We start from the raw sequence: 24521 nt of genomic DNA on the forward strand, positions 1-24521 counted from the left end.
AAAGATACAAAAAAGCCATTAAAAAATGGCTAGCCAAATAGAACAAACAAAAATGAGCTAAGAATAAGCTAAGGAAGCAATAAAAGAAAATTTAGCTCTCTGCGCCCACTTATGTGCTTCCTTATTAGCTGAGCGAGGGATATACTGAAATTCCGTTGATACAAAGGAATCTGAAAGACGCCAAATATCGTCACAAATGTCTTGCCAGAAAATATTATCACATATTCTAGCATTAATAGTATTAGACACTTGGAGAGCGTCACCTTCAAACCGAACGTAATTCCAAGATTGACTTCTGGCCCAATTCAAAGCTTCTCTTAAGGCTAACAGTTCTAAAATTCCCGGATCCCATATATGACGAAACACAGCAGAAAATCTGGAGATTACAGAACCCCGAGAGTTTTTAGCAATAACTCCTATAGCGCCAAATTTTTGCGTGGTTGCAACAGCCGCATCATAAGAAATTGTAATACAATTATTGGATGCAATTGAAGCAGAAGGACGATGATGATTGCGCAAAGCAGAGGAAACTGACGGAAGTACATACTGAGAATCTTGAAATTCCTTAGAAGCTTCAGAACTTAGAAGAATAACCTCTGAGACTGACCAAGTCTGAGAACGAAACAGCATATTATTTCTAGCTTTCCAAATAAACCAGAGGTGGAAACTGAATAGTTGAACTGAAGCCATTCCTCCTAGATGATACAAATCCTGAACTATACGAACCCAGTAATCAGCAAAAGAATGGCTTGCCTCCCCAAAAGGACGAAAACTGAAAGAGGAGGCAAACCAGATTGCTTGAGCTCTAGGGCAATGAAAAAGAATATGAGAAATAGATTCATCTTGATCACAAACAATACAGCGCAAGTTTTTGTGGAGACGATAGTTAAGATTTTGGGCCGATGGAATTCCATTGTGTAGACATCTCCACAAAAATATGATGATTTTCCGAGGAATCTTTAAATTCCATAAAAACTGCCAGTCCTTTTTTGACAAAGTAGGGATTAAGGAATCATATTCCCTGAATTGGCTATGAAACGCCACATAATAACCCGACTTTACTGTATATTGACCTGAAGGAGTAAAATTCCAAGCTAGCTTATCAGGACAAGGCCAATAGGACAAAGGGATGGAAAGAATTTTATGAACATCCTCTGGAGAAAAATGTAAAGACAGTAAAGAATGATTCCATGATCTAGAACCCTGGTCAATAAACTCTTCAACAAAACAATTGGAATTCCGAAGTAACAAGGGATTGGAAGGTAGGAAAGGGTAAGATCCTGGAATCCACGGGTCTAAACATCTAACAGATTTTCCATCAGAAATTTTCCACCGTAGACCTTTTACTAGCAATTGATAACCCCATCTCAAACTACGCCATCCCCAAGAAGGCCGAGCACCCAAAGGAGCTTCATGAAAGGAAGAAGAATGAAAATATTTGCCTTTATAAACCTGAAATAACAAGGAATCTGGATTTTGAAGAATCCGCCAAACTTGTTTCGCAAGAAGCGCATGATTAAAAGCTTCGAGATCCTTAAACCCTAATCCTCCCTCCCATTTACTACGACACATTTTCCTCCAAGAAATCCAGCACATTTTATGTTCTTCTTTTAGTTGGCCCCACCAAAATTGCCGAATTAATTGGTTTAAACGATGACAAAGAGATTTAGGAATGATGAAACTCATCATAGCATAAATAGGAATGGCAGTGGCAACAGATTTGATCAGAATTTCTTTTCCTGCAGAAGACAGGAAGGACTGTTTCCAACCATGAAGCTTCTTAGCAACATGAGAAACAATTCCTGCAAATGTATTATTCTTCGACCTCAAAAACTGAAAAGGAAGCCCTAGATACTTGCCATGCGGGGAATGTTGCAAAATACCCAGAAAATTACTGAACAACTGCCTTTGAAACATGTCAACATCAGAACTGAAAAAGACTGCTGACTTACTAAAGTTAATATGCTGACCACTCATACGCCCATACGAAGACAGTAAATCTTTAATGGACTGAATAGCTGGCATAGTGGCTTTTGAAAAGATTATTGTGTCATCAGCAAAAAGTAAATGAGTTAACATTGGACAGTGAGAATTAATCCTAATACCAGAAAGACTATTGGATTGAGCCGCAGCTTGTAAAATATGAGTAAGACCCTCTGAGCAGAGCACATAAAGGAGAGGAGATAGGGGGTCTCCTTGTCTTAATCCACGAGATGGAACAATAAAACCATGATATCCCCCATTGATACAGATGGAATAGGAAACAGAAGTAATACACTGCATAATCCAATTAATAATCTGCTGATTGAAACCCCACCTAGCTAATATATCCCTAATATAGTTCCATTCTAGCCTGTCATAAGCCTTGCTAACATCCAATTTTAGAGCCATGAATTTGTTATTGCTAGCAGCCTTAGTTTTAAGAAAATGCATAACTTCATGAACAAGAAGAATGTTGTCAGAGATAGACCTACCTTTAGTAAAAGCATTTTGAGCTTTGGACAAAACACTAGGGATAACTGATTGGAGTCTTGAAGTTAAGATTTTTGATATGATTTTATAATAAACAGAACACAGGCTAATAGGTCTATAATCAGCTACTACTTGAGGATGAGGGATCTTAGGAATTAAAGAGATTACAGTATGATTAAAGTTTTTGAGCATATGCCCTCCCCTAAAAAAATGTTTAATAGAAGCTATAACATCACACTGTATAATATGCCAATATTGCTGAAAAAATAAAGCAGTGAAGCCATCACTCCCTGGTGCTTTTGTGGGATTAATGGAAAAAACTGCATTACGAATTTCATCAACAGTAACATGCTGGCATAGAGAAGCATTCATAAGGGGAGTGATTTGAGCAGGAAAAGTGGAAAATACCTCTGACAGAGGAGATGGGGACGAAGTTGAATATTGTTCCTGAAAATGTTGAATAATGATATTATTGATGGAGGCCGGATCATAATGCCAGATACTATTATAATCCATTATCCCTTTGATTGTATTTTTCTTATGCCTGTGCTTTGTAGATGCATGGAAAAATCTTGTGTTATTATCCCCTAGCTTTAGCCAGAGTTGCCTAGACTTTTGCTTCCAAAAGGTTTCCTCTTGGGATCTAGCTAAGCAAAGTTGTAATTCTAGCCTTCTAATTTCAGTCCAATCTATTAAGTGCACTGGCTTTGATTTAGCTGAAGCTAAAGATGAAGAAAAACGGACTATGTTCTTCGCTGCATTGGTAACATGTTTGTTATTAACTTGCCAATTAACAATACCATGCCTACACATCTTTAACTTTGAAAACACTCTAAACATATACGATCCTATAACTGGCTTGGACCAATTTTCAGTGATAATGTTCGTGATATTCTCATTACCAACCCAATTTTGATCAAAATAAAAATGCTTTGGTGGCCTCTTGAACCGGGAATCAAAGTTGAGAAGCAATGCACGATGGTCAGACCCTATATCATCCAGATGGGAAACAGTAGCAAATTTATACTCAGATAACCACTCAGCATTTGCTAAACACCTATCAATACGTTCTTGAATCATAAAAGGGAATGAGCGCCTATTACACCAAGTAAACGCAGGACCCAAATAACCCAAATCATAGAGAAGCATATCATTAATAAAAGCTTGAAAGATTACATGCTGATTATAATCAAAAGGGAGACCACCAAGTTTTTCTTCTTGGTTTACATAGTCATTAAAGTCTCCAACAAAAAGAGAAGCAAGCCTATGCTGAAGCTGAATGGATTTCAAAATCTGAAATTGACCCTCCCTAATAGACTGCCTAGTGTTCAAATGACAGAAAAAAGCATCATAATGAAACCCAGAACTGGAACCAAAAGAGCAGTAAATGAAGAAGGTATCAAACATCTGAATTGTCAAATTCACCTCTGAACTCCACAGCAAGCAAAGCCCTCCTGCTGAACCCACCGGATCAACACAAAATATATTTACAAACCCCAATTTCTTAACCCATGGAGTTCTATTAGAAACTATATGTTTAGTTTCCATCAAAAAAATAACCTCAGGAACATGATCCTTATGCAGCTTAAGAAGCTGTTGAATTGTCAGGGCGTTCCCTAAACCCTGACAATTCCAAGACAGGATTCTCATGGCTCATCAGGAGACCTTGAAGGGTTGGTCTCCATGTCCCTCAGAAAAGTTAAAGGATCAAAGTCATCACAAACAAATTCGACAGGAATAGGTGATCCAAGCTTCAGCTGCTTAGATTGACGTTGATCTTCAGGTGGAATGAACTCCATTCTGCGTTTCCCCATTGCAATATCACTCTCAATGTCATGGACTTGTTTTCCCAGATGATCCTCCATGGTTTGAAATCTCTTCCAGTAAGTGGTTGTAGCCAATGATTTGGACACTTTCGTTGGGAGAATACCCACAGTTGAAGTAACATGGGGAGGCAAAGGTAAGGTGTAATCAGATTTGCATACTTCTTGAAACAGGTAACCAATTTCAGCTTGGTAAGAAGCATTCCTTTCCTCCGAGGCATTGGGATTCTTAGGATCATTGCGATACAGAAGATCCAGACAAACTTCTATTTGTTCCATTTCAGATAGAATAGGAGCAGTTACTTCAGATTGGTACTTAGCCCTAAGACGTGGGCTTAGGATTTTGATCAAGTAGGGAGGTAAATGTATTGGGCCTGGCTTAGGAAAAAGCCTTTGTGTTATAGGAGGAAACCCAGGTGGAGGTTGGTTGGATGAGGACGTGTGAATGACAAAAGTTGGGTTAACCACCTTATCCGCAGAAAAGTGAAAAGTACCTGATTGTAAAAGTGTTTGATGATTTTGGACAGGTGTCTGTGAATTAGGACAGACCAAAGGAACATTTACTGACACCAGATTTCTTTCCTTCGGACCCAAGGCAAACTCCAGAGTTTCTGACATTGGCGGCTCAACAATTACACCTTGGAACTTTAAACTACTGATATTATCTTCCACTACCTCTAGGGGATGAGGTGTCACAGATAATGGAACAGTTTTTTGCATGCACTCCACTTGATGTTCACTGTTCACCTTCTCCTTCAGCTTCTCTTTCAATTTGAGACCTTGAACCCTATGATGATTCTGACCAACACTAGGTTTCCGAGGATTAGGTCCAAATTTGAAATGGGCTAAATGATCAGCTTTGTTAGTAACCTTCGAAGAATGAATGAGAGGAGCTGCACTAAGCCATAGACCAAACGGAAGAGGTTTTCCTTGTGGTAAACGATAGCCATTAAACTCATTCTGGATGCGATACTTGCATTGCCTGATCATATGATTCATCATACCACAGTAAAAACAACAATCAGGAAAGTTTTCATACCTGAAATCTCCCCAAAATTCCTGGGTGGTGCGAGGTTTATTAAGGAAACCCCTTAGAAATGGTCTGTCTGTGAATACATCCACCCTTAACCGAAGAAACTGTTGCCTCCAGATAGGGTTGGAAGAATCAAAATCTACTTCATGCAGGCGAGGAAAAAGTTTACCAATATTTCTAGCATTTGCTGCAGTGAGTTGATTCCTTGGGAGACCATGGACTTGTACCCAGAATGTAGTTGTCCTGAATCCAATACTCCTGAGAGTTTGATTTGCTGGCCATTCCTTCAAAGCAATATGTTGGTTTTGAATGACCCAAGCTCGTTCACGTAGTACTTTCTCGTAATCATTTTTTTGCTCAAGAGCAAAAGAGTAAACTCCCAGAGAAGTACATTCAATTTGAACATTTCCAGCTAACTTCCACTCTGCATGCACCCAGCTGTGCACTTCTTCATCAGATATAGGTTTTTTGGTAAAAATTTTACCAAGTAAAACCCAGTTGTACATAGAAGGAAGAGAGTCAACAGCCGGTTCTAACTCCAGAACAGGATCTGAAACAGACATCCTTCGAGTTTTCTCAATAAGATCGTTAACAGAGGGATTTTCAGTATTTAGGAGAGGAGAGAAGGGATTTTTTGAGATATAGGGGGAAGAAGCAGCCATGAATATGAGCCAGATAAAAAGATTATCTGCAAATAAATAAAAGGAGTAACATATAAGTAAAGATGGAGTATGGGGAAATTTGACGGCAGATCTATGCAAAGATACACTCTCTTTAATGGAGCACTGCTCAATATATGTTTTTTTGTTTTTATATCTTAATTATTGTTGATATATGAGTTAATAATTGTTATTTAAACATATATGGAAGTTTATTAGACTCTAATTATTTAATATTTCAATTAATTTTAATATAAAAAAATAAAAAATAGTGAAATTCGGTTTTAACCGAACCGTACCGAACCAAAATTTTCGATTTGGTTCGGTTCGGTCTGGGAATTTTTCAAACCGAAAAACGGAAAAAATTTAAACCGAACCGACCGATGCTCACCCCTACTCATGCCGCTCACACCAAATTTCATATGAAAGATGGGTAAAAGCAGCTTTCATTCTAGAACAGCAGTTTATTCTCAATTTGACGGAGGTCTCTGGTCAGCATTGAAGCATGATTCTAACGAGTAAATAGACCTATCTTTGCCGTTTCAGTTGGGTATAGCCTGAGCCTGAGCAGTAAGCCAAAAGACGAAGACGATATCGCTTATTTAACACCATCTTTTCATATTGATGTTTGATATTACTTTGTTTCCTATCATATGTTTTGTTTGCTTAATGCTGCTAGAGGCTTGTTACAATGGTATGAAAGATGAGAAAAAGTATATCTATCTATACTATATATAAAAGCACGGATGGGGGGGACAGTCAAATTTACTGAATAATCCTTTTCAGTTTACTACTAAATAAAGGTTTTATAGTCATTAACTAATTAGTTATTTAATTAATTACTATTATAATTAAAGTCCTAATTAAAATAGGTAGCTAAATTATCTCCAATTTAGTTTTTTAGTATGTAAACAATAACTAAATTGTTTACAAATTAGTAGGAATATCTATCTTTTAGTTTGATTGAACTACACATTTCTATCTTATTATTTTAAAGATATTATTAATTAAATTAAATTAATTATTTAATTATGGTTATTATAAAACCAAAAGAAGAATAAATTTAATATGAAAAAAAAATTGATAACCGAATATATTATATTTACTTTTACAAAAATTCTTAACTAATTTAATATTAATTATAAATAAAAAAATTAATTTAACTATAATAAATTTATTAATATGTTCATTGACGAATTACGTTACGAGCCACGTGCATAGCACGTAATGCGAAACTAGTCAAAATAAAAGCCTTTCAATTGCAAGTAAGTTATCGACAGTACCCTAACTCTTTCGCACATTAGCTGTTATTGGTGATGGACCATCAAAGCACTCTAATAATGTTGACGATGCTCGTGGTTTTAGTAGACTAACTAAAACTGATGTTAATCAATGTCTTTTATCAGATTTCAAAAGTAGAAAGTATTTCAAGATTAATTGCCCTTAAAATCTTGATTTTGCTTTATATTCAAATTGTCAATTTTATTTTTCATTATACTAGATTTTTTAGCATGTTTTTTTCTTTTCTGGTCAATAGACATCCCTGCTGGTAGAGCTTACCCAGTGTTTTAAAAACCGGACCGGACCAGCCGGTCGGACCGGTTGAACCGCGAACCGGTCAGTGGTCCGGTCTGAAAAGGCAAAAAACCGGATCTTTTAATTGAACCGGATTGGACCGGGTTGAACCGGATTGGACCTGTATGAACCGGTAAAAAACCGGGTGTTGAACCGGATTGAACCGGTAAAAATCCGGTCAAGCAGAATTTTTTTCAAATTTTTTTAAATTTATTAAACCGGTTGAACCGGTCATTGAACCGGAAACCGGTGGCCTCACCGGTTCGGTTTTTAAAACACTGAGCTTACCTATGATTTTATGTTGAACCTAATACATGAAAAAAAATGATCTTTCTAAAAGTGTTAAACATAAATTTTGACCTGGTATCTTGGGCGTTGGTCACTCTTATTTTCTTGTCAAAAGAATGTACTTCATCCAAGTTAGCCAGTCTTAAAAAAGATTAGTTACCGAACAAAATGTTAAGCTTTTCTTCGGCTAATAATCACCCACGGACCCTGACTTTAGGGGTACCTTACGATAAACCCCCTGATAAAAAAAAACGATCAGTAAACCCCCTATTCTTTGTGACGGCTGCACGTAAACCCCCTGAGCCCATTTCTCGCCGATATTTTGGCAAAATGATGACGTGGCACGATATATTCACTGACGGCTCTGCAAGTCACTCTGCATGCATGTCAGACATGTGTAAGAATGTGTAAGGCTGTGTAAGGTTGTGTCGGTTGACTTTTTTCAAAAAAAAAAAAAATCATTTTTACCGCTCGGTTAAAAATCACTTTCTCTCTCTAACATTTTTAACTTTTCCCTCTATTCCCCCTCATTCTCTTTAATTGTCATATTTTCAAATATTTCATCCTGTCTTCGTCTTGTTCCTTTTTTTTTCGTTCCTTGCCCTAGGTCTACTACTCCTGCACTCTTATCGCCGTCCATCGTCTTCATCTTCTTCTCTTCCATCTTGTGTGTTATTTCGCCCCTATTCAGTTCTTCGTTTTTCTTCGTTTGCTTGTGGCCCTTTCTTGTCTAAATATTTTTCGAGGTCTCTGTTCTTTAATAGAAAATGGGATCCACAGAAATGAAAAAAATGGGAAAAGAAGACAGAAAAGGGAAGAAACGAAAAGGTATGTGTGTGTTTTTTCGCCGGAAGAAATTTTTTTTGAGTTGTGTTTGGTTCGTTGGTGATTTTTTTTGAATTTTATTGGTATTTTATTTCTTGTTCGTCATTGCCTGTTGTTTTGGTTTGGTTTTCACTGGTTCATTAATTAAAAATTGGTCTTTGTTTATTTGTTGGTTTGAGCAGCTTCTACTGAAGATTGTCTTTTTGAGGTCTTCGAAATTATTCTGAACTACAATGGACAGTTTGAAGACTTTGGTTATTTTAATGAGGATTTGGCTGTTAGAAAATTTCATATTGAGGATATAGGATTAAATAGTCTAGATAAGTGGTTACTTGAATTGAAGGTCGAGGGATTGTTAATGTATTATTGGAGGCGGGCTGGCATGTATACTGAAGAATTAATTCCCATGGAAAATGATGACCATGTCATGGACATGGCACTGGCTGGAACACAAGATGGTAGTGTTGATGTGTATGTTAGGAAGTTAAGCTGTGTTGACGTGTGCAACCTAAGGCCTGTATTTGGACACACATTATTTGAGTTGAAAGAACTTGAAGATGGGGATGATGCATTGGAGCAACAGGGTGTTGGTGAGGCTGAACCGGTGGGGGTGCTGCAGATTGAAGGTCCTGTGGAAGCAGTGGAGGTGCTGCAGATTGAAGGTCCCGGTGAACCAGTGGAGGTCCTGCATATTGAAGGTCAAGAAGAAGGTGAACCACTGGATTTGCTGCAAATTGAAGCAGTTGAAGAACCCTCGGAGGAGCAGCAGCAGATTGGTGGGTCAGACTGAAGGCCGAGACACTAGATTGACCTATTTTTGGGCCATATGAAACAACATTTGTAACCTTTTAGGTTAATATGTATGTTGCATTTTATATTATTAGTGACAATTTGGATTTTAGATCAAAATGAATGTTGATTACAAACTTGGAATGTATTGTTTGCTTATGTTATTGCTGTTTTGTTTTTAATATTGGTTGTTATTGTTATTGAAATTGAGTAAAGTTTGTAGTTATCGTCGTTCGGTTCGTTTGAAACGACCTACATGTTCCTTGAAACTGATAATTACATATGGACCCTATACTTTTATTTTATAATCCGCCATGGACCCTCATGTATTCTTACTGATCATCTTTGGACCCTTCAATAAATACGCACTTTTGAAATTTATTAAAACATCATGTACATCAATAATGAAAATTAGTCAACCATAAAGATACAACATATATCAATCAACCATTATATAAAAAAATTTCCAAAATAAAACAACTACGAATTACAACTATAATATTCATCAACGATACTACAATATTCATCAAGCAAAAAAATAAAACCTATACTAGAATATTCCAAATTACAACAGAAAACCAGAAAACATGTTGACTAAGGGCAGCGTTAAACATCATCTGCAGAACCAAGCTCCAACGATCGATATACCGAAATTTCCATCTTGATCAACCCGTCAGCAAAAAACTCTTGGTCGCTACTATCAAGAAGGAATCCTGTCAATGAACGGTAATACTTGTTAGTGTCTTGAAAATTCTTGGTAGAAGAATGAAACCTGTGCACTGTTGAGCAAAAAGCACAACTTGTAATAATCCGGAAGTCGGAATCGATCCCACGAGGAGTGAATCTAGAGCGATTGATGAGAATGAATTTTAGTTGCGATTCAATTCGTTTAGCGAAACTCGAATGGTGAAGTTCAAGTAAGATTAACACTAAATAGGCACTAAACAATTAAACTAACAATTCGAACAACTAAAATAAGAACAAGTTTAATCAATAAGTAAAAGATGTCTAGGGGTTGAAATCATTCCTAGGTCATGCATACATGGTAATGGATAAATTGGTATATAGCAAGGGCCGAGTTGTGCCTAGCGCACCGTTCCCGCTCTCTCGAGCCTCTAAGAACGACAAAATCAATCATCAAGTAATCAATTAATGCCTAACTCACTCTCGTGATACTAAACAAAACCAATTACCCAACATCAATTAATCAACAAACTCAAGGTCACCTAAATCCTAATCCACTCTCGTGGTATTACAATCTAGGCTTCTAATTCCAAAGTCTATTCACCTAACCATTTCTCAATGAGTCAAGCAAACACTAAATCATGCATTAGATAGCTAGGCTAACACAAGCATTAGGAACTAGAATTAGAACAAGCATTTAACCAATCACCATACCATTTAACATAACAAGAAGGAAATCATCTCAACCCCCAAACATGGGGGATTAGTTACACATTTCAAGAGCTAAATCAACAAAATGATAAATGGAAGACATGGGTAAAGAGTACTTACAATAAGATGAAAAACCCACAAATAATAATTGTAATAGAAAATAAAACTTGTTCATTCAATGAAGCTTCAAAGATCTCAACAATGGAGGAAATAAAAATCTGGAAATTCTATTGAAGAAGAAGACTAAAATTAGGAGAAGATTCAAAAGTACAATATTAGAATAAAGTCTAGGTAAATCTTCTATACCTAAAATAGAGATAAGGCCCCTTATATAGTACTAACAAAAGAAGGAAAAAGACAAACATTCATTTACACATGTGTTGGGCCCAAAATAGCAAATTAATAAAGCCTTAATGCATCTTGAATTAAGATTTCCCCATTCCAGCAAGCCCAAGCTCGAATAGAGCTCCTTGGGCTAAATGAGAAGCCCGATTCGAGCTGCCATTTTCTGCTCCAAATCTCGATCTTCAAACCTTCGTAACTCGGTGTAGAAATGTCCGATTAAGTCGATTCTTGAACCGTTGGAAAGCTCAGGACGTCTACTTTAACTTTGATGAAGATCACGAGTTCATTTGAGGCTTCTAGCTAGTCCAAATTGGTCAATTAGTGCCCCGGGGTCAGCTTTTCAGATTTGCAAATGAGCTTCCGCATCGCTTTTGTCGTCTTTTCCAACTTTTGCACCAAAATGCTTCCGCAATGCTCCTAAGTACCTGAAATACTAAAACACGTAATAAGGCATACGAAATACCATAAAACCGTGATAAAACGTTAATAAAGCATGCGGAAACGACGCTAAAGATAGGAGTAAAAATACTCTTATCATGCACTGACGATTCATCAAACTTCACTTCGATGTCATAAGGGCAGCTTCCGTTTGACAATGGCCCGAGACAAAACACTGTTATAATATTCCCATAAGAGCACTTCGTGTTGTTCAGAACAAACACAACGTCTGATTGTTCTTCTTGGAGAAGCAAACCCCTATCATGCATGTCCACAGAAACTGCAAATTTACGTCCAAAGTTAAATAGTGTGAGAATATCTTTATGCAACTCTTTGCAGTGAGCATAAATGGTTTCGGACGAGCCCTTCACATTGCACTCTGGAATCGGGCATGAACACTCTATAAAAGAGCAGTATTTCTCGTGATCTGTCTTCTCGTCGTAATTGAAGCTTTCTTGGCAACCATATACTCTGTTCTGGCAGTAAACCGTTAAAGACTCCACGACTGCTTCCATTATCCGACAGCGCATCGGTCCGATTGGCAAAGTGCAAGCATGACATTTACCCATCTTCACAGAGCAGGAGTTGCATGTTGCATGTCCATTCTGACACTGAAGAAAAGGAAAAGTTAGAAAATTAAGAATAACCTAAAGTGAATAAATATATAAATGATGTGGGGTCAAACCTGAATAATGGGAGGGCGTAGAGGTTCACAGCATACGGCACAGTCCATGAGTTCAAGATCAAACGAACGGACTGTATTATCAGGCATTGCTGCGTTGTTTTGAAGATGAAGGCGAAAGTGGATCACTTTAAGTATGAATGATAAGTGTCTTTGTGTGTGTTAGTAAGTAAGCATGATTACATATTTAAAGAAGTTGGATAGATGTCTTTTCATATTCTTCACTTAAGCGGTGTGTTGTTTCCCAAGTGAGTGGATGTCATTAATGACGATTTTGGTTAATGAAAGGGTATATTGGTTTCTTAAACAACATTAATGCTGATAAGACAAGTCAGTATGTATAATTAGCGATATTGGGCTGTAAAACATCATTAATAATTACTCTAGCATATTTAATTAATTGCTCTATCATAATTAAAAAAACACTGTCTGAAATTAAAAATTATTTAATTAATATATGTAGCATTACAACCCATAATAATAATGAAGCAACATCATTTAATAATTATTCAATTTTTCCTCATGCAATGCAAGCCTACACTGCATCCTGCAACTGCACAAGCAGCACAAAAACCAAACTTCATGATCCTGGTTGACCTCTTCAAGTCTGCACACTTGACCTCCATGTCCTTGATCTGGCCCTTCAGTATGTCTATCTCCATAAAAAGTAGACCGCTTTCCTCAAACAAGATTCCATTTTCATCGCGATACATCTCAATGGACTCCTTCAATCCCTGATTTTCGTCTATGTACATTTCATGGGACTCCTTCAATCCCTGGAACTCGTCCTTTTTAGCAGCAAGCAAACTTTTGGCCTCCTCCAGTTCAACAGTCATGACATGGAGGTCAAGTTTCAAGTTTCGGACCACCGACATTTGGTAAGGCATGTCATTCTCTAGCCAGGCAAAAAAATCACACTGATTCTGGCAAATTTAGTTCGAAAAAATAAAAGGCGAAGTAAGGTCAAAAAATTAATGTAAATTACTTACAGTTTGAATTTTTTTGTAAAGCACATGAATTACTTACAGTTCGCTTTGAACAAGTGTAAAATCTTCGACCAGGGTTCCTATCCGTTGAAGAAATCTGTAGGCGACATGGGATTCCGCAATCGCAAACCACTTGTGCAGCTACTCCTTCCATTTTTGGTTGTAACTTTTGAGTTGAGTTGTAAGCGTTAACACTGGATGAGTGGGGCTGGATGAGTTGTAGGCGGATATTTATGGGCCACACTGTGGGCCAAGGATGATTGGGTTGTTTTTCATAGGGGCTAGGTCTGTTAAAATAATGAAATATTAGGGTCCATGCTTGATCATATAAGAAAACAAAAGGGTCCATGATTGATTATTGCTAATACATGGAGGGCCGTAGGATATTATACTTTCACTCAAGCGTATGACAATAAAAGACAACCATAATCTGGCACAATTAAAGACAATCATAAACCAACTTCATTTACAAATAAAAACCATTCAGAATAACATTTCCAACCATTTACATTTGCACATACACCACCGTACGCTTCTAAACACAACAAAGTTGGGGCATCTAGTAAAATATATCCATGTGTTGCCCAAAACAAAAAACGTTCCTTAACAAAAAGCACATGGTACAAAATATACATCCATCTGTTTTGTTGCACTACTTGTTCGTTGTTCGTTTCCTCAAACAGTCCCTGTATCGCGAAGGGACTTCTCGACCAGCAGGCCTCTTTCCTTTTCTCTTAGCAGCTCGAGCAGCTTGTGTAGAAGTGTCATGACTGGGTTCCCCTACACCTTGCTGTTCAACCGAGGCTTGTTCTGTTGCAGAATAGGCTCCACTTAGGTGTACGCCAGACTCTCCTGTTGGGGCCTGCTCTCCAGTTCCAAACTCCCCACCTGGAACCTCCCCTGCATCTGGTGCTTCTCCCCCTGTTTCATCCCCTGCAGCTCTTGCTTCTGGCTGAGTGTCACCCCCACATGCAGCCTGCTCATTGTCCTTTTTGCACGTGCGTTTGTTGTGGCCAAATCGGTTACATTTACTGCATTTAACCTTCTGAAGCCCCTTACGTCCTAACTTTGCCCTCTTTGCATGGGCCTCCTGTACAGTCTGTTCATGTTGCTGCTCTAGCTCTTCCGCTTTCTTTCGTCTTACCGTCGATTTTCTACCCCGCTTCTTTGTTTGCACAGGCGAGGGAGGAACTATGATATGGAATGGATTTGGATCGGTTTCCCACATATCAGCCCCATTCAAAGGGTTGATAACATAGCTGTACACTTTTTGGTAGGTGGCTTTTGTGTAGCAGTCGTCCACATAGTTCTCTGGGACCTCATTGTTCTCATAAATACAGGGGCATGCGTGAACGCATGGAATCCCAGTGAGGTCCCAACGCCTACATGTGCAAGTCCTTTCATCCAAATTTACCACGAACTGACCTCCGGGACCTATAACTTGCACTTGAGGACTGCCGGCAGGGTGTGCGGTGTAATTCCAACCCTCTTCAATTATCTTGTCCAGTTTTTTCCTAATTTTAGGGCACAACCGCGAATTAATCTTGCTCCCAAAAATCTGTTTGTCATGGATCCGCTTCATCAGCTGAGTCCTAATCATTTCAAACATCGTCAAGATAGGTCTCGTCCTCGAAGTCAGTACATATTTATTGAAGGCCTCCGCTAAATTGTTCAGCAATATGTCACACTTGACTTGCGGCCTGAAATGTGCCCTGGACCAATGCTCCCTAGATCTCTCCTCAATCCAGTTGTAGCCCGCCGTATGAGTAATCTCCAAAACTTTCATGGCAGCATTCAATTTGGATGTGTAGGTTGCAATCCCAATGTTCCATATAAGCGACTTTAAATGTTGCAAGTGGAAGGTGGTTCTGAAATTTGCCCACAGATGCCTCCAGCAATACCTGTGCTCTGAATGTGGAAAAAGCGCGTCCAGTGCATGTATGAGGCCCTGTAGAAGCACAAGTTAAAGACATTAACAAATGATCAACTGTGGACCCTAACGTTTAACAGATGATCAACTGTGGACCCTAACGTTTACTAAATGATCAACTATGGACCTTACTGATAAAAATGCACAACTATGGAAAGCAATTACCAGCTTATATAATCAATGTTCTGTTATGGAAAGCAATTACCTTCTGTTTGTCTGACATGAAGGTTGTCCTGTTGCCCAGATGCAAATCAGCCTTCAATAGCTCCAAAAACCACGTCCAGTTTTCAGTATTCTCAACCTTCACCCATGCCATAGCCAGAGGATACATGCAATCATTGGGGTCAATCCCAGTTGCAGATAGCAACTGACCCCCATACTTCCCCTTCAACCAGCAACCGTCCAGACAAACGATCTGCCTCAGCCCATTCCGGAAGGCATTCTTCATTCCAGCCAAGCACATGTACATACCCGCAAACTTTCCTCGAGGCTCTTTAAAATCCACTGTGCTCCCCGGATTGGTTCGAAGGACCTCCCTTCGGTAGTCATACAACTTAGCATACTGCCCATCCTCATCCCCCTCCAATTTTCTTACAGCCCTGAGTCGTGCTCTTCGTGCCGTCTGCACACTGATCTTCTGCTTCAGCTCCCGTGCAATCTTAGCAACAAACTGCTCAGGGTTATAATCCGGATTGGCCCTAAACTCCTCCAAGAAACTCTCAGCCAGATAGGCACTGGTCATGTGGAAATTCGATCTTCTCTTCGGGCAAGTGTGTACCAAGTTCAGGGTCTTCACTAGGAATGTTTCATCATCCGGATCTGACATGTTTTGCTTGGATGCAAATATTTCAAACCGACACTTAGGTACATTGTCACTCTTTTCAAAGCACTTAGCCCTAACACGGGTCTTCTCGTTGACAGGAAAATGCAGTTGATACCTGTGTTTGATGCCCCACTGCCTACATGCTTTCTTGAATCGCTCTCTGTTCACAAATTGCAATCCATTCTTGAAGGTTGGATTTTCCATCTCTTTCTCCTCGTTGAACATCCTGAACTTCACCCGACCGTCACCGTCAGACTCGGAAGCCGTGTTGTTATCATCTGAAGCAATGTAGTCTGAGTCTACCTCCTCCTCCTGCTCGTCAACTTCTGGATGTATAGTTCTTTCAACGCCCCCCGGGCGAAATTCTGCCTGACTCTCTCCCCTTGGTCTCCCACCAGATCTCTGTGAAGATCCAACATCTACATCATCCTCATGTTGGGCATCTGGTCCCTCTTCAAAATATTGGCCCGTCGATCTAAGCTCCGTTATCAAATCGTCATCGTCGTCCCATATGTCGTAGTCTGGGTCGACGATGTAATCATCGACATTTAGCTCGACGTCGTCAAGAGTTGGCTTCTCACCCTCATTCTTCCCCCTTTGACCGGATTGCTCCTCTGCTTGAACCTCATTTTGGTCATCGTCATCAAACAGCCCCTCCATGCCCTCTAGCTCCTCAGCCATATGATCAAATAGACCCTGTGCCATCCTCTCTAGAGTTGAAGGGGGACAATCTGGCCCCCCTTCTGGCACCTCCCCCTCTTCAGTAACCTCTGCCCCCTCAGACTCTTTCTCTGTCCCAACCACTTCTTCATGTTCATTTAAATTTAAACCCTCTGCCACCCCCTCCTGCGCCTCATCCAGCCCCTCCTGAACCTCATCCAGCCCCTCCTGCACCACATCAACAAACGGGTCAGGCTCCCAAGCATCTACAACTGCAGCCTGCACACCCTCTTCCAGCCCCGCTACTGCATCCTCCGGCTCCAATGCATCTATAACTGGTGCCTGCACATTGTTGCCGTGCCACTCGATCAACAAAACCCCCTCAATTTCTGGTAAAATCACAGGTGGCCCCTGAACTTGAACTGGTATATTCACCTCTTCCCCTGGCCCAGCCTCCGGGTCCACAAGCTCCTCGATAACAACAGTACTAGGGGGAAGAGGAGGAGGCTCCAAGTCAAGCTTAATCTTTTCATGTAACTCTTTAATGTCCTTGACAGAATACTCCCTTACGTATACCTCAACAGACCCTGCCTTCAATCCTGTCACAGCCATTTCCCTGAAATCTTGTTCATGGTTTATCGCCTTTATCCCATCCCGGTATTCGATTCCCTTCGGACACCAATGGTAATCAACAATGGCTTTTCCGCCGTATAGCCTCCTACACCATTTGTCAAGGTCGGACATTTCAATCTCACCAATATGGTATATCCTACTTTGAACTTCCCCACCATAATAGGCCAAGTCACCAAGATCCCCATGGTGATGTAAATTAATCTGGAATAATTTACCCCCTCCTGGTGAAACTGCAAAAAGAGAAAATAACCAATGCATTCATTTCTAAAGCAAACCAACAAACCGCACAATTGGATACACCCACCAACATAACAACGACAATAAATTCTCTATATCCTAAACAACCAACACAACAACAATATTTAATTTTAAACAGGAACAGACCAACAATAAACTATTCATAAAGCCAACACACCACAATAAAGTATTCACAAAGCCAACACAAAATCCAAATTTTCACCAAAAGCAAGCATATAAAGAAATATTATCACAAATGGACCCACAAAAATCATACTTCATTTTCAGCACACCAGTTCAACATAAGTGGTCCTAGAGGTTATGAGGTCAACATTTACAAAAGTTTCGTACCTTCGACTACTTCTTGACTGCTTTCACTATCAGTATCATGGAGATGTAAAGGGTTATCTCGACTATTTGACCCCCTTTCCCATCTCTTGTCTCTTTCACTTTGCCTTTCCCGCTCCCTTCGCTCTCGTTTTCTTTTCCCCATTTTTTCCCTTTACACCTGCCAACCACAAGCCTGTTAAAGTTATACATTACACGAACCAAATAACATAAACACAAACCCATTTTCAAAAATTCAAAAAAAATTCCATTTTCAAGAAATTATAAAATGTTACATACCCAGTTGCTAAGAAACGAAGAAAACCCAAGAAGACGATCAAGAAACCAAACCCTAACAGGAAACTAAGAAGGCGACGAAGAAACGATCAAGGCGAAGAAGAAACGAAGTAGGTACACGAAAAGAACAGAAAGGACGTTTTTTGGGACAGAAATAAAATCAAATAAACTAAGGGAGAAGAAGAGGGAAAAGTTAAAAATGTTAGAGAGAGAAAGTGATTTTTAACCGAGCGGTAAAAATGATTTTTTTTTTATTTTTTTTTTTGAAAAAGGTCAACCGACACAACCTTACACAGCCTTACACATTCTTACACATGTCTGACATGCATGCAGAGTGACTTGCAGAGCCGTCAATGAATATATCGTGCCACGTCATCATTTTGCCAAAATATCGGCGAGAAATGGGCTCAGGGGGTTTACGTGCAGTCGTCACAAAGAATAGGGGGTTTACTGATCGTTTTTTTTTATCAGGGGGTTTATCGTAAGATACCCCTAAAGTCAGGGTCTGTGGGTGATTATTAGCCCTTTTCTTCACATTTTGAAAGTTCATTTTAGAGCAGTTATGAAGAGAATTGCGAAACAAAACACAATCATTTGGTTTTGTAGTTTCAACTATTACGTTCACCTTCATAAGAAAATCATACTTCAAGAATCAGTGAATATTTATAACATATTGGATTGGATTGTCTCACACTCAATTTTTTTCTTAGTTTGTAATTTTTTTAAAAAGTTTTATAGGTAAGAAATAAAAAATATTTATTTATATTTATAGATTATAAAATTTTAATAGTTTTGTTATATTATCTTTATAAAGTATGATATAATTAAATATTTTAAATTTAATTAATTAAAGTTTAAATTCTTAAATTATAATTTTTTTTATTGTATATGAAATTTAAAGAATTTAATAAAGATTATGAAAGTTAAAGAGTTTAACATAAATTATGAAATATAAAGACTTAATTTAATATAGGTTATGAAATATAAAGACTTCCATTATATTATTTTGTGTTGACATAAAATATACCTTTAAAACACACTTTAAATGTATTTAATCTAAATATAAACTCATTTGAATTCTAAAAGCTTTATAACTATGAAGTTTAAAGAATTTGATATAACTGTTAATGTTTATATGTTTTTTAATATGAAAAATGTAAGCATATATTTGTTAAAAATATCATTCACCTTTCACGTTTGTGGCAGTTTAAGTATGATTTTTAAATTTATTAAAAATAAAAAAATTAAATTTTTTAGTGGTCAGGTTTTAGAAGTTGTACTTAAATTGCTATAAATGTAAAGGATGTTTTTTTCTCAAATAACTATATATTATATTTAATTAATATAATATAATATAATTATATTAATACATAATATTTAATTATATTAATATTATTAAATTAATATCTCCAAAATTTGAGCTACCTACATGATTTGCATAAATCGAGCATTATTCTACTAAGATCTGTCAAGGGAGTAATTGTATTTGTAATATTATAAGGTGGCGGGGTTGGCAAGTTTTGTCCAAAAAAAAGTGGGAAGATAGAGCAAAGATGATTGTGTAATGAGCAGGACAAAAAGATTTGAGGTCAAAGCACCTGAAATGAAGGATGGTCTGTGATTTGGGAAGAGAGAGTAATTTGCGGATGAGAAATTAGGAGTTTGCTAAAAATAGGAAATGCATATTTTTCTGTATTTTGTTGGGAAACTGAAGAGAATTTGAAAAACAAATCTTGACTTCTCTTTTCTTTTCTTTTCTCTCTCTAGTCCTGTTGGGGAGAGAGGAAGAATGTGGATGGCAAGAAGCCAAATAGAGAGACGGGACGGTTCGGGCGGAAACGGAGTGGTGGCGGTGGCGATAGATAAAGATAAAGGCAGCCAAAATGCATTAAAATGGGCCATTGATCATATTCTTCACAGAGGACAGACTGTGGTTCTCATCCATGTCAAACTCAAGTCCTCCCCCTCTATTATGTCTTCAGCTTATAATCCCCTTGTTACACCCAGTATGTTGGCAATGTCTCTGTTTTTATGCATGTACATTCCTCTTTTTGCTGACCATATTCTTCGCCAGGGGGCGCGGGTGATAGCAACGGAGAGAGCACCTTGGTTTGCAGAGATCCTGATTCCCTCACCAAGGAGTTGTTCCTGCCTTTTCGCTGCTTCTGTACTCGTAAAGATGTATGTATCTCTTCTATCTTCAATTCCATTCTCTTTTATATGTATTCTATGTTCAATAGCCGTCATCTTCTATGCTTCAGATTCAGTCCAAGGATGTGGTGCTTGAGGACACAGACATTGCTAAAGCGTTGGTTGAATATTGTACTCATACTGCAGTTGAGATTTTAGTTGTGGGTGCCTCCAATAAAACAGGATTTCTCAGGTATTTTTCTTTTTTGGTCTTTTTACCTCACTAGGCCGATGCCCGCGCGGGTTTGATAATAAAATCTAAAACAAACAATTTTTTTATATTATCTTATTTAATACATGAAAAAATTAAAAAGTAAGAATGTTAAATGATTTTCTTTCATAATAGCATGATCATATAAAGTTGTAAAATTAAGAACATACATATAATATGATTCATGCATATCACCATCAAACAAATGAAGAAAAATAATATCATTCGAACATGAGTTCTAACTATAGATTAATAGTTTGCATGTATTTTTTTTTTTACAATAAAAACATATCAATTGAACAGAAATCAACTTTAAGTAATTTTATTTTTTGTGAAATATAAATATATTTTGTCATTTGAAAAGATAAAAAATACATACCTTACTTTTAGTGTCTAAGTGCATATATGTATATAAGATAAGAAATTATATATATTAAATCTTGTTGATGTTTCTCATTTATATATTAGAAGAATAGTCTTTTAATATTTCATAACTTACAAATATTAAAAATATAAAAGACTTTTAAGATTTTGTATTACATGACTTTAAAAATTTATAATTAATTTGAAATAATAATTGATTTTATAATTTATAACATTAATGATGTATGCAAAAACTCTTTAAATTTATAACTTTTAAACATTAATAAAATATATTAAACGAAATATTCAAATATACAATATACTAAATATTAGAAATAAATTAGACTATTTGAATTTTAATTTCATAATTAATTTTTTTAAATGCAATGTATTTAAACCTTCATTTATTAAATTTAAAATTACTTTTTTAAAATATATTTTATGTCATAATTAATAAAAGTAAATAATAAAACAAAACTTTTCAAATTCCATAACTTATATTAAACTCTTTGAATTTTATAACTATAAATTTATTGTGTGTTTAAGAAAAAGTTAATTAAATTATATGAATAAAAATTAAAATAAATTTGAATATAGTTGTACACTTGGATGAAATATAGGAAAACACTTGGCGAAATTGTGTGCAAACTCATTTGGAGTTCAAGATTATAATATATATATATATATATATATATATATATATATATATATATATATATATATATATATATATATATAAATAGATTCTTTCTGATTCATTTCGTTCGAATTTTGCTAAACTCTCTGCTTTGAAGATTCAAAGCCTCAGATGTGCCTGGCAGCATCATGAAGGGAGCCCCTGATTTTTGTACTGTGTATGTCATCTCCAAAGGGAAGATTCAATCCACCAGATCAGCCTCTCGTCCTGCCCCATGTCTCTCCCAGTCCCACTGCCAACTTGTTAATCAATCCTCCGGTATCAGAACGCTCGACCCACCCTTTGTTCCCCCTCCACTTTGTTCTACTCCGAAACTTAACAGAAGAGGTAATCAACCATTTCTGCTGCTAATAATAAATATATTTGATTCTGATTTTGATTGATCATACGACTCAGTTATGGAAAGGCCACCACTGGAGCAGCCGCGTAGATCAAACGAAGACTTCTCAGACTCGTTCAGGTCACCCTTCTCTAGAAGAGGGATGAACGCGAAATCCTACGGGGACCTCTCTGTCCCAGATTCAGACATATCCTTTGTCAGTTCAGGCAGACCCAGCATTGACCGCATGTTTCCAGGCTTTTATGATGTCTTAGAAATGGGTACTCGTAATCAACGCCTCTCCAACATCTCCGAAATGGACAGGCTAGACAGCGCCCAGAGCTTTGATACAATGCAATATGGAAGGAGATCCATTGACCTCAACTTTGACTCTCCACCTGAATTCTCCTCAATGTCTTACGACAGCGACAGGCTCTCCACTGCTTCCCAGTCAATGGTAACATATTACACTTTAAGCTTTTAACATTTTTTTCTAGCTTATTACAATTGCTCATCTCAACAATTCAGGATGATGTGGAATCTGAAATGAGAAGGCTAAAGCTTGAGCTCAAGCAAACCATGGAAATGTATAGTACAGCCTGCAAAGAAGCTCTTTCTGCAAAACAAAAGGTATAATTTATTAGAAATATCATACCGTTTAGCCTTGAGAGCACATATAATTTATGAGACAATGACAAGCACTCCTGCAGACAAGAGAGCTCCAGCTCTGGAAAATGGAAGAAGAACGGAGATTAGAAGACGCGCGATCAGCTGAGGAAACTGCTTTGGCAATTGCAGAAAAGGAGAAGGCCAAGTCCAGAGCAGCCATGGAGGCTGCTGAGGCATCTCAGAGAATTGCAGAACTCGAAGCACAGAAAAGAGTGAATGCAGAAATGAAAGCACTCAGAGAATCAGAAGAGAAGAAAAAAGCACTTGATGCTCTGGCACACTCAGATATCAGATACAGAAAGTACAGCATAGAGGAGATTGAATCTGCAACAGAGTTCTTTGCAGAATCTCGCAAGATTGGTGAAGGGGGTTATGGACCCGTATATAAGTGCTATTTAGACCATACATCAGTCGCAATTAAGGTCTTACGTCCAGATGCAGCTCAAGGAAGGTCACAATTTCAGCAAGAGGTTTGCTATCTAACTTAACATAACTTAAGACAGATATTTTGATTAACCTGATATGGTGAGATGATTGTGATTAATTTATCTTGCAGGTCGAGGTGCTAAGTTGCATAAGACATCCTAATATGGTTCTTCTCCTGGGAGCTTGTCCAGAATATGGTTGCTTAGTATACGAGTACATGGCGAATGGAAGCTTAGAAGATAATTTGTTCCGACGGGGAAGTACTCCAATTCTCTCCTGGCAGCTAAGGTTTCGAATTGCAGCAGAAATAGGGACAGGTTTGCTGTTCCTGCACCAAACGAAACCAGAGCCACTGGTGCACCGTGATCTAAAGCCAGCCAACATCTTGCTAGATCGCAACTTCGTGAGCAAGATTAGTGATGTTGGGCTGGCAAGGCTAGTCCCACCATCCGTTGCAGACACTGTGACGCAGTATAGGATGACGTCGACAGCAGGAACATTCTGCTATATAGATCCAGAGTATCAGCAAACAGGAATGTTGGGTATCAAGTCAGACATATATTCACTTGGCATAATGTTCCTACAGATGTTAACAGCAAAACCGCCAATGGGATTAACTCACCATGTTGATCGCTCCCTGGAAAAAGGTACATTTGAGCAGATGCTGGATCCAGCCATCCATGACTGGCCAGTTGAAGAAGCCAAGTGCTTTGCAAGGCTTGCACTCGAGTGCTCAGAGCTAAGGCGGAAAGACAGACCGGATCTCGGGACTGTAATTTTGCCAGAACTTAACAGATTGAGGTCACTTGCTGAAGAAAGCATGCATGGCGCAATTCCCCATCCAACTCCTAGCCACTCGCCCACTCCTAGCCAAGTTTCTGTACAACTAGTAAGTTGACGTAATGTCCTTCGATATATGTTATCAGAAAGTATGTTCAACCAAACTAATGAGTGCTGTTTTCTTGGCAGACTGATTCCAATATATCCGACGTTAGCTCAAGAAGATCGTCAACGTCCTAGAATAACAATTTATACAAAAACTTTCTTGTTTTAAATGGGAGTTGAAGAGTTAAATTGTTGTCTCTTTTTGGACTTGCCACTCTCATCTTGTCTCCACCAAGACTGAAGAACATAAAGTGTGTAGATGAAGTCAAATTTGTAAATTAACAAAAACATATTCTTGCACTTATTTAAAAGTAATAGGTAGTAGCAACCGCACAGGACGCGCAGATAATCTGGCAGATAAGAGGAGCATACAGACAGGTTCTGCTATCTGTTTCGGTACCAGATCGCGAAACGCTTGCAAGAAATCTAAATTTATAAGGTATAATTCATGCATACAAGCCTTGTGTAATGTAGGGGTATTCCACACCCAATTTTTTGAAGAGAAATTGTAGACCAAAGTATAATAATCATTTTTGTGGTTCCA

At 37.9% G+C, this 24521-nt stretch overlaps 2 protein-coding genes across 2 annotated transcripts; one reads left to right on the forward strand and one right to left on the reverse strand.

The window, feature by feature from the left end:
• Positions 1-10070: 10070 nt before the first annotated feature.
• Positions 10071-12414, reverse strand: LOC126668660 (E3 ubiquitin-protein ligase SINA-like 10). The gene is made up of 3 exons (XM_050361848.1): positions 12328-12414; positions 11734-12253; positions 10071-10243 (listed from the first exon to the last, which is right to left on the reverse strand). The coding sequence occupies exons 1-3, from the start codon at positions 12412-12414 to the stop codon at positions 10071-10073; spliced, it is 780 nt and encodes a 259-aa protein (XP_050217805.1).
• A 7524-nt stretch (positions 12415-19938) lies between these two features.
• Positions 19939-24521, forward strand: LOC126670777 (U-box domain-containing protein 52). The gene is made up of 9 exons (XM_050364599.2): positions 19939-20223; positions 20292-20398; positions 20479-20600; positions 21776-22005; positions 22075-22454; positions 22526-22627; positions 22708-23136; positions 23223-23981; positions 24062-24521. Exons 1-9 carry the CDS (start codon positions 20007-20009, stop codon positions 24110-24112), a joined length of 2397 nt encoding a protein of 798 aa, XP_050220556.1. The 5' UTR covers positions 19939-20006; the 3' UTR covers positions 24113-24521.

This window comes from Mercurialis annua, linkage group LG2 (assembly GCF_937616625.2).
Source record: "Mercurialis annua linkage group LG2, ddMerAnnu1.2, whole genome shotgun sequence".
Lineage (NCBI taxonomy): Eukaryota > Viridiplantae > Streptophyta > Magnoliopsida > Malpighiales > Euphorbiaceae > Mercurialis > Mercurialis annua.

Bases quoted from the DNA above. Each gene is read 5' to 3' on its own strand.
- LOC126668660 (XM_050361848.1), bottom strand. From the start codon at position 12,414: ATGCCTGATAATACAGTCCGTTCGTTTGATCTTGAACTCATGGACTGT. The intron at 12,254-12,327 runs GTTTGACCCCAC...CCTTTTCTTCAG, and splicing joins TACGCCCTCCCATTATTCAG to TGTCAGAATGGACATGCAAC. The intron at 10,244-11,733 runs GTATTTTTACTC...TTTGCTCAACAG, and splicing joins ATCGTCAGTGCATGATAAGA to TGCACAGGTTTCATTCTTCT.
- LOC126670777 (XM_050364599.2), top strand. From the start codon at position 20,007: ATGTGGATGGCAAGAAGCCAAATAGAGAGACGGGACGGTTCGGGCGGA. The intron at 20,224-20,291 runs GTATGTTGGCAA...ATTCTTCGCCAG, and splicing joins TAATCCCCTTGTTACACCCA to GGGGCGCGGGTGATAGCAAC. The intron at 22,006-22,074 runs GTAATCAACCAT...CATACGACTCAG, and splicing joins TCCGAAACTTAACAGAAGAG to TTATGGAAAGGCCACCACTG.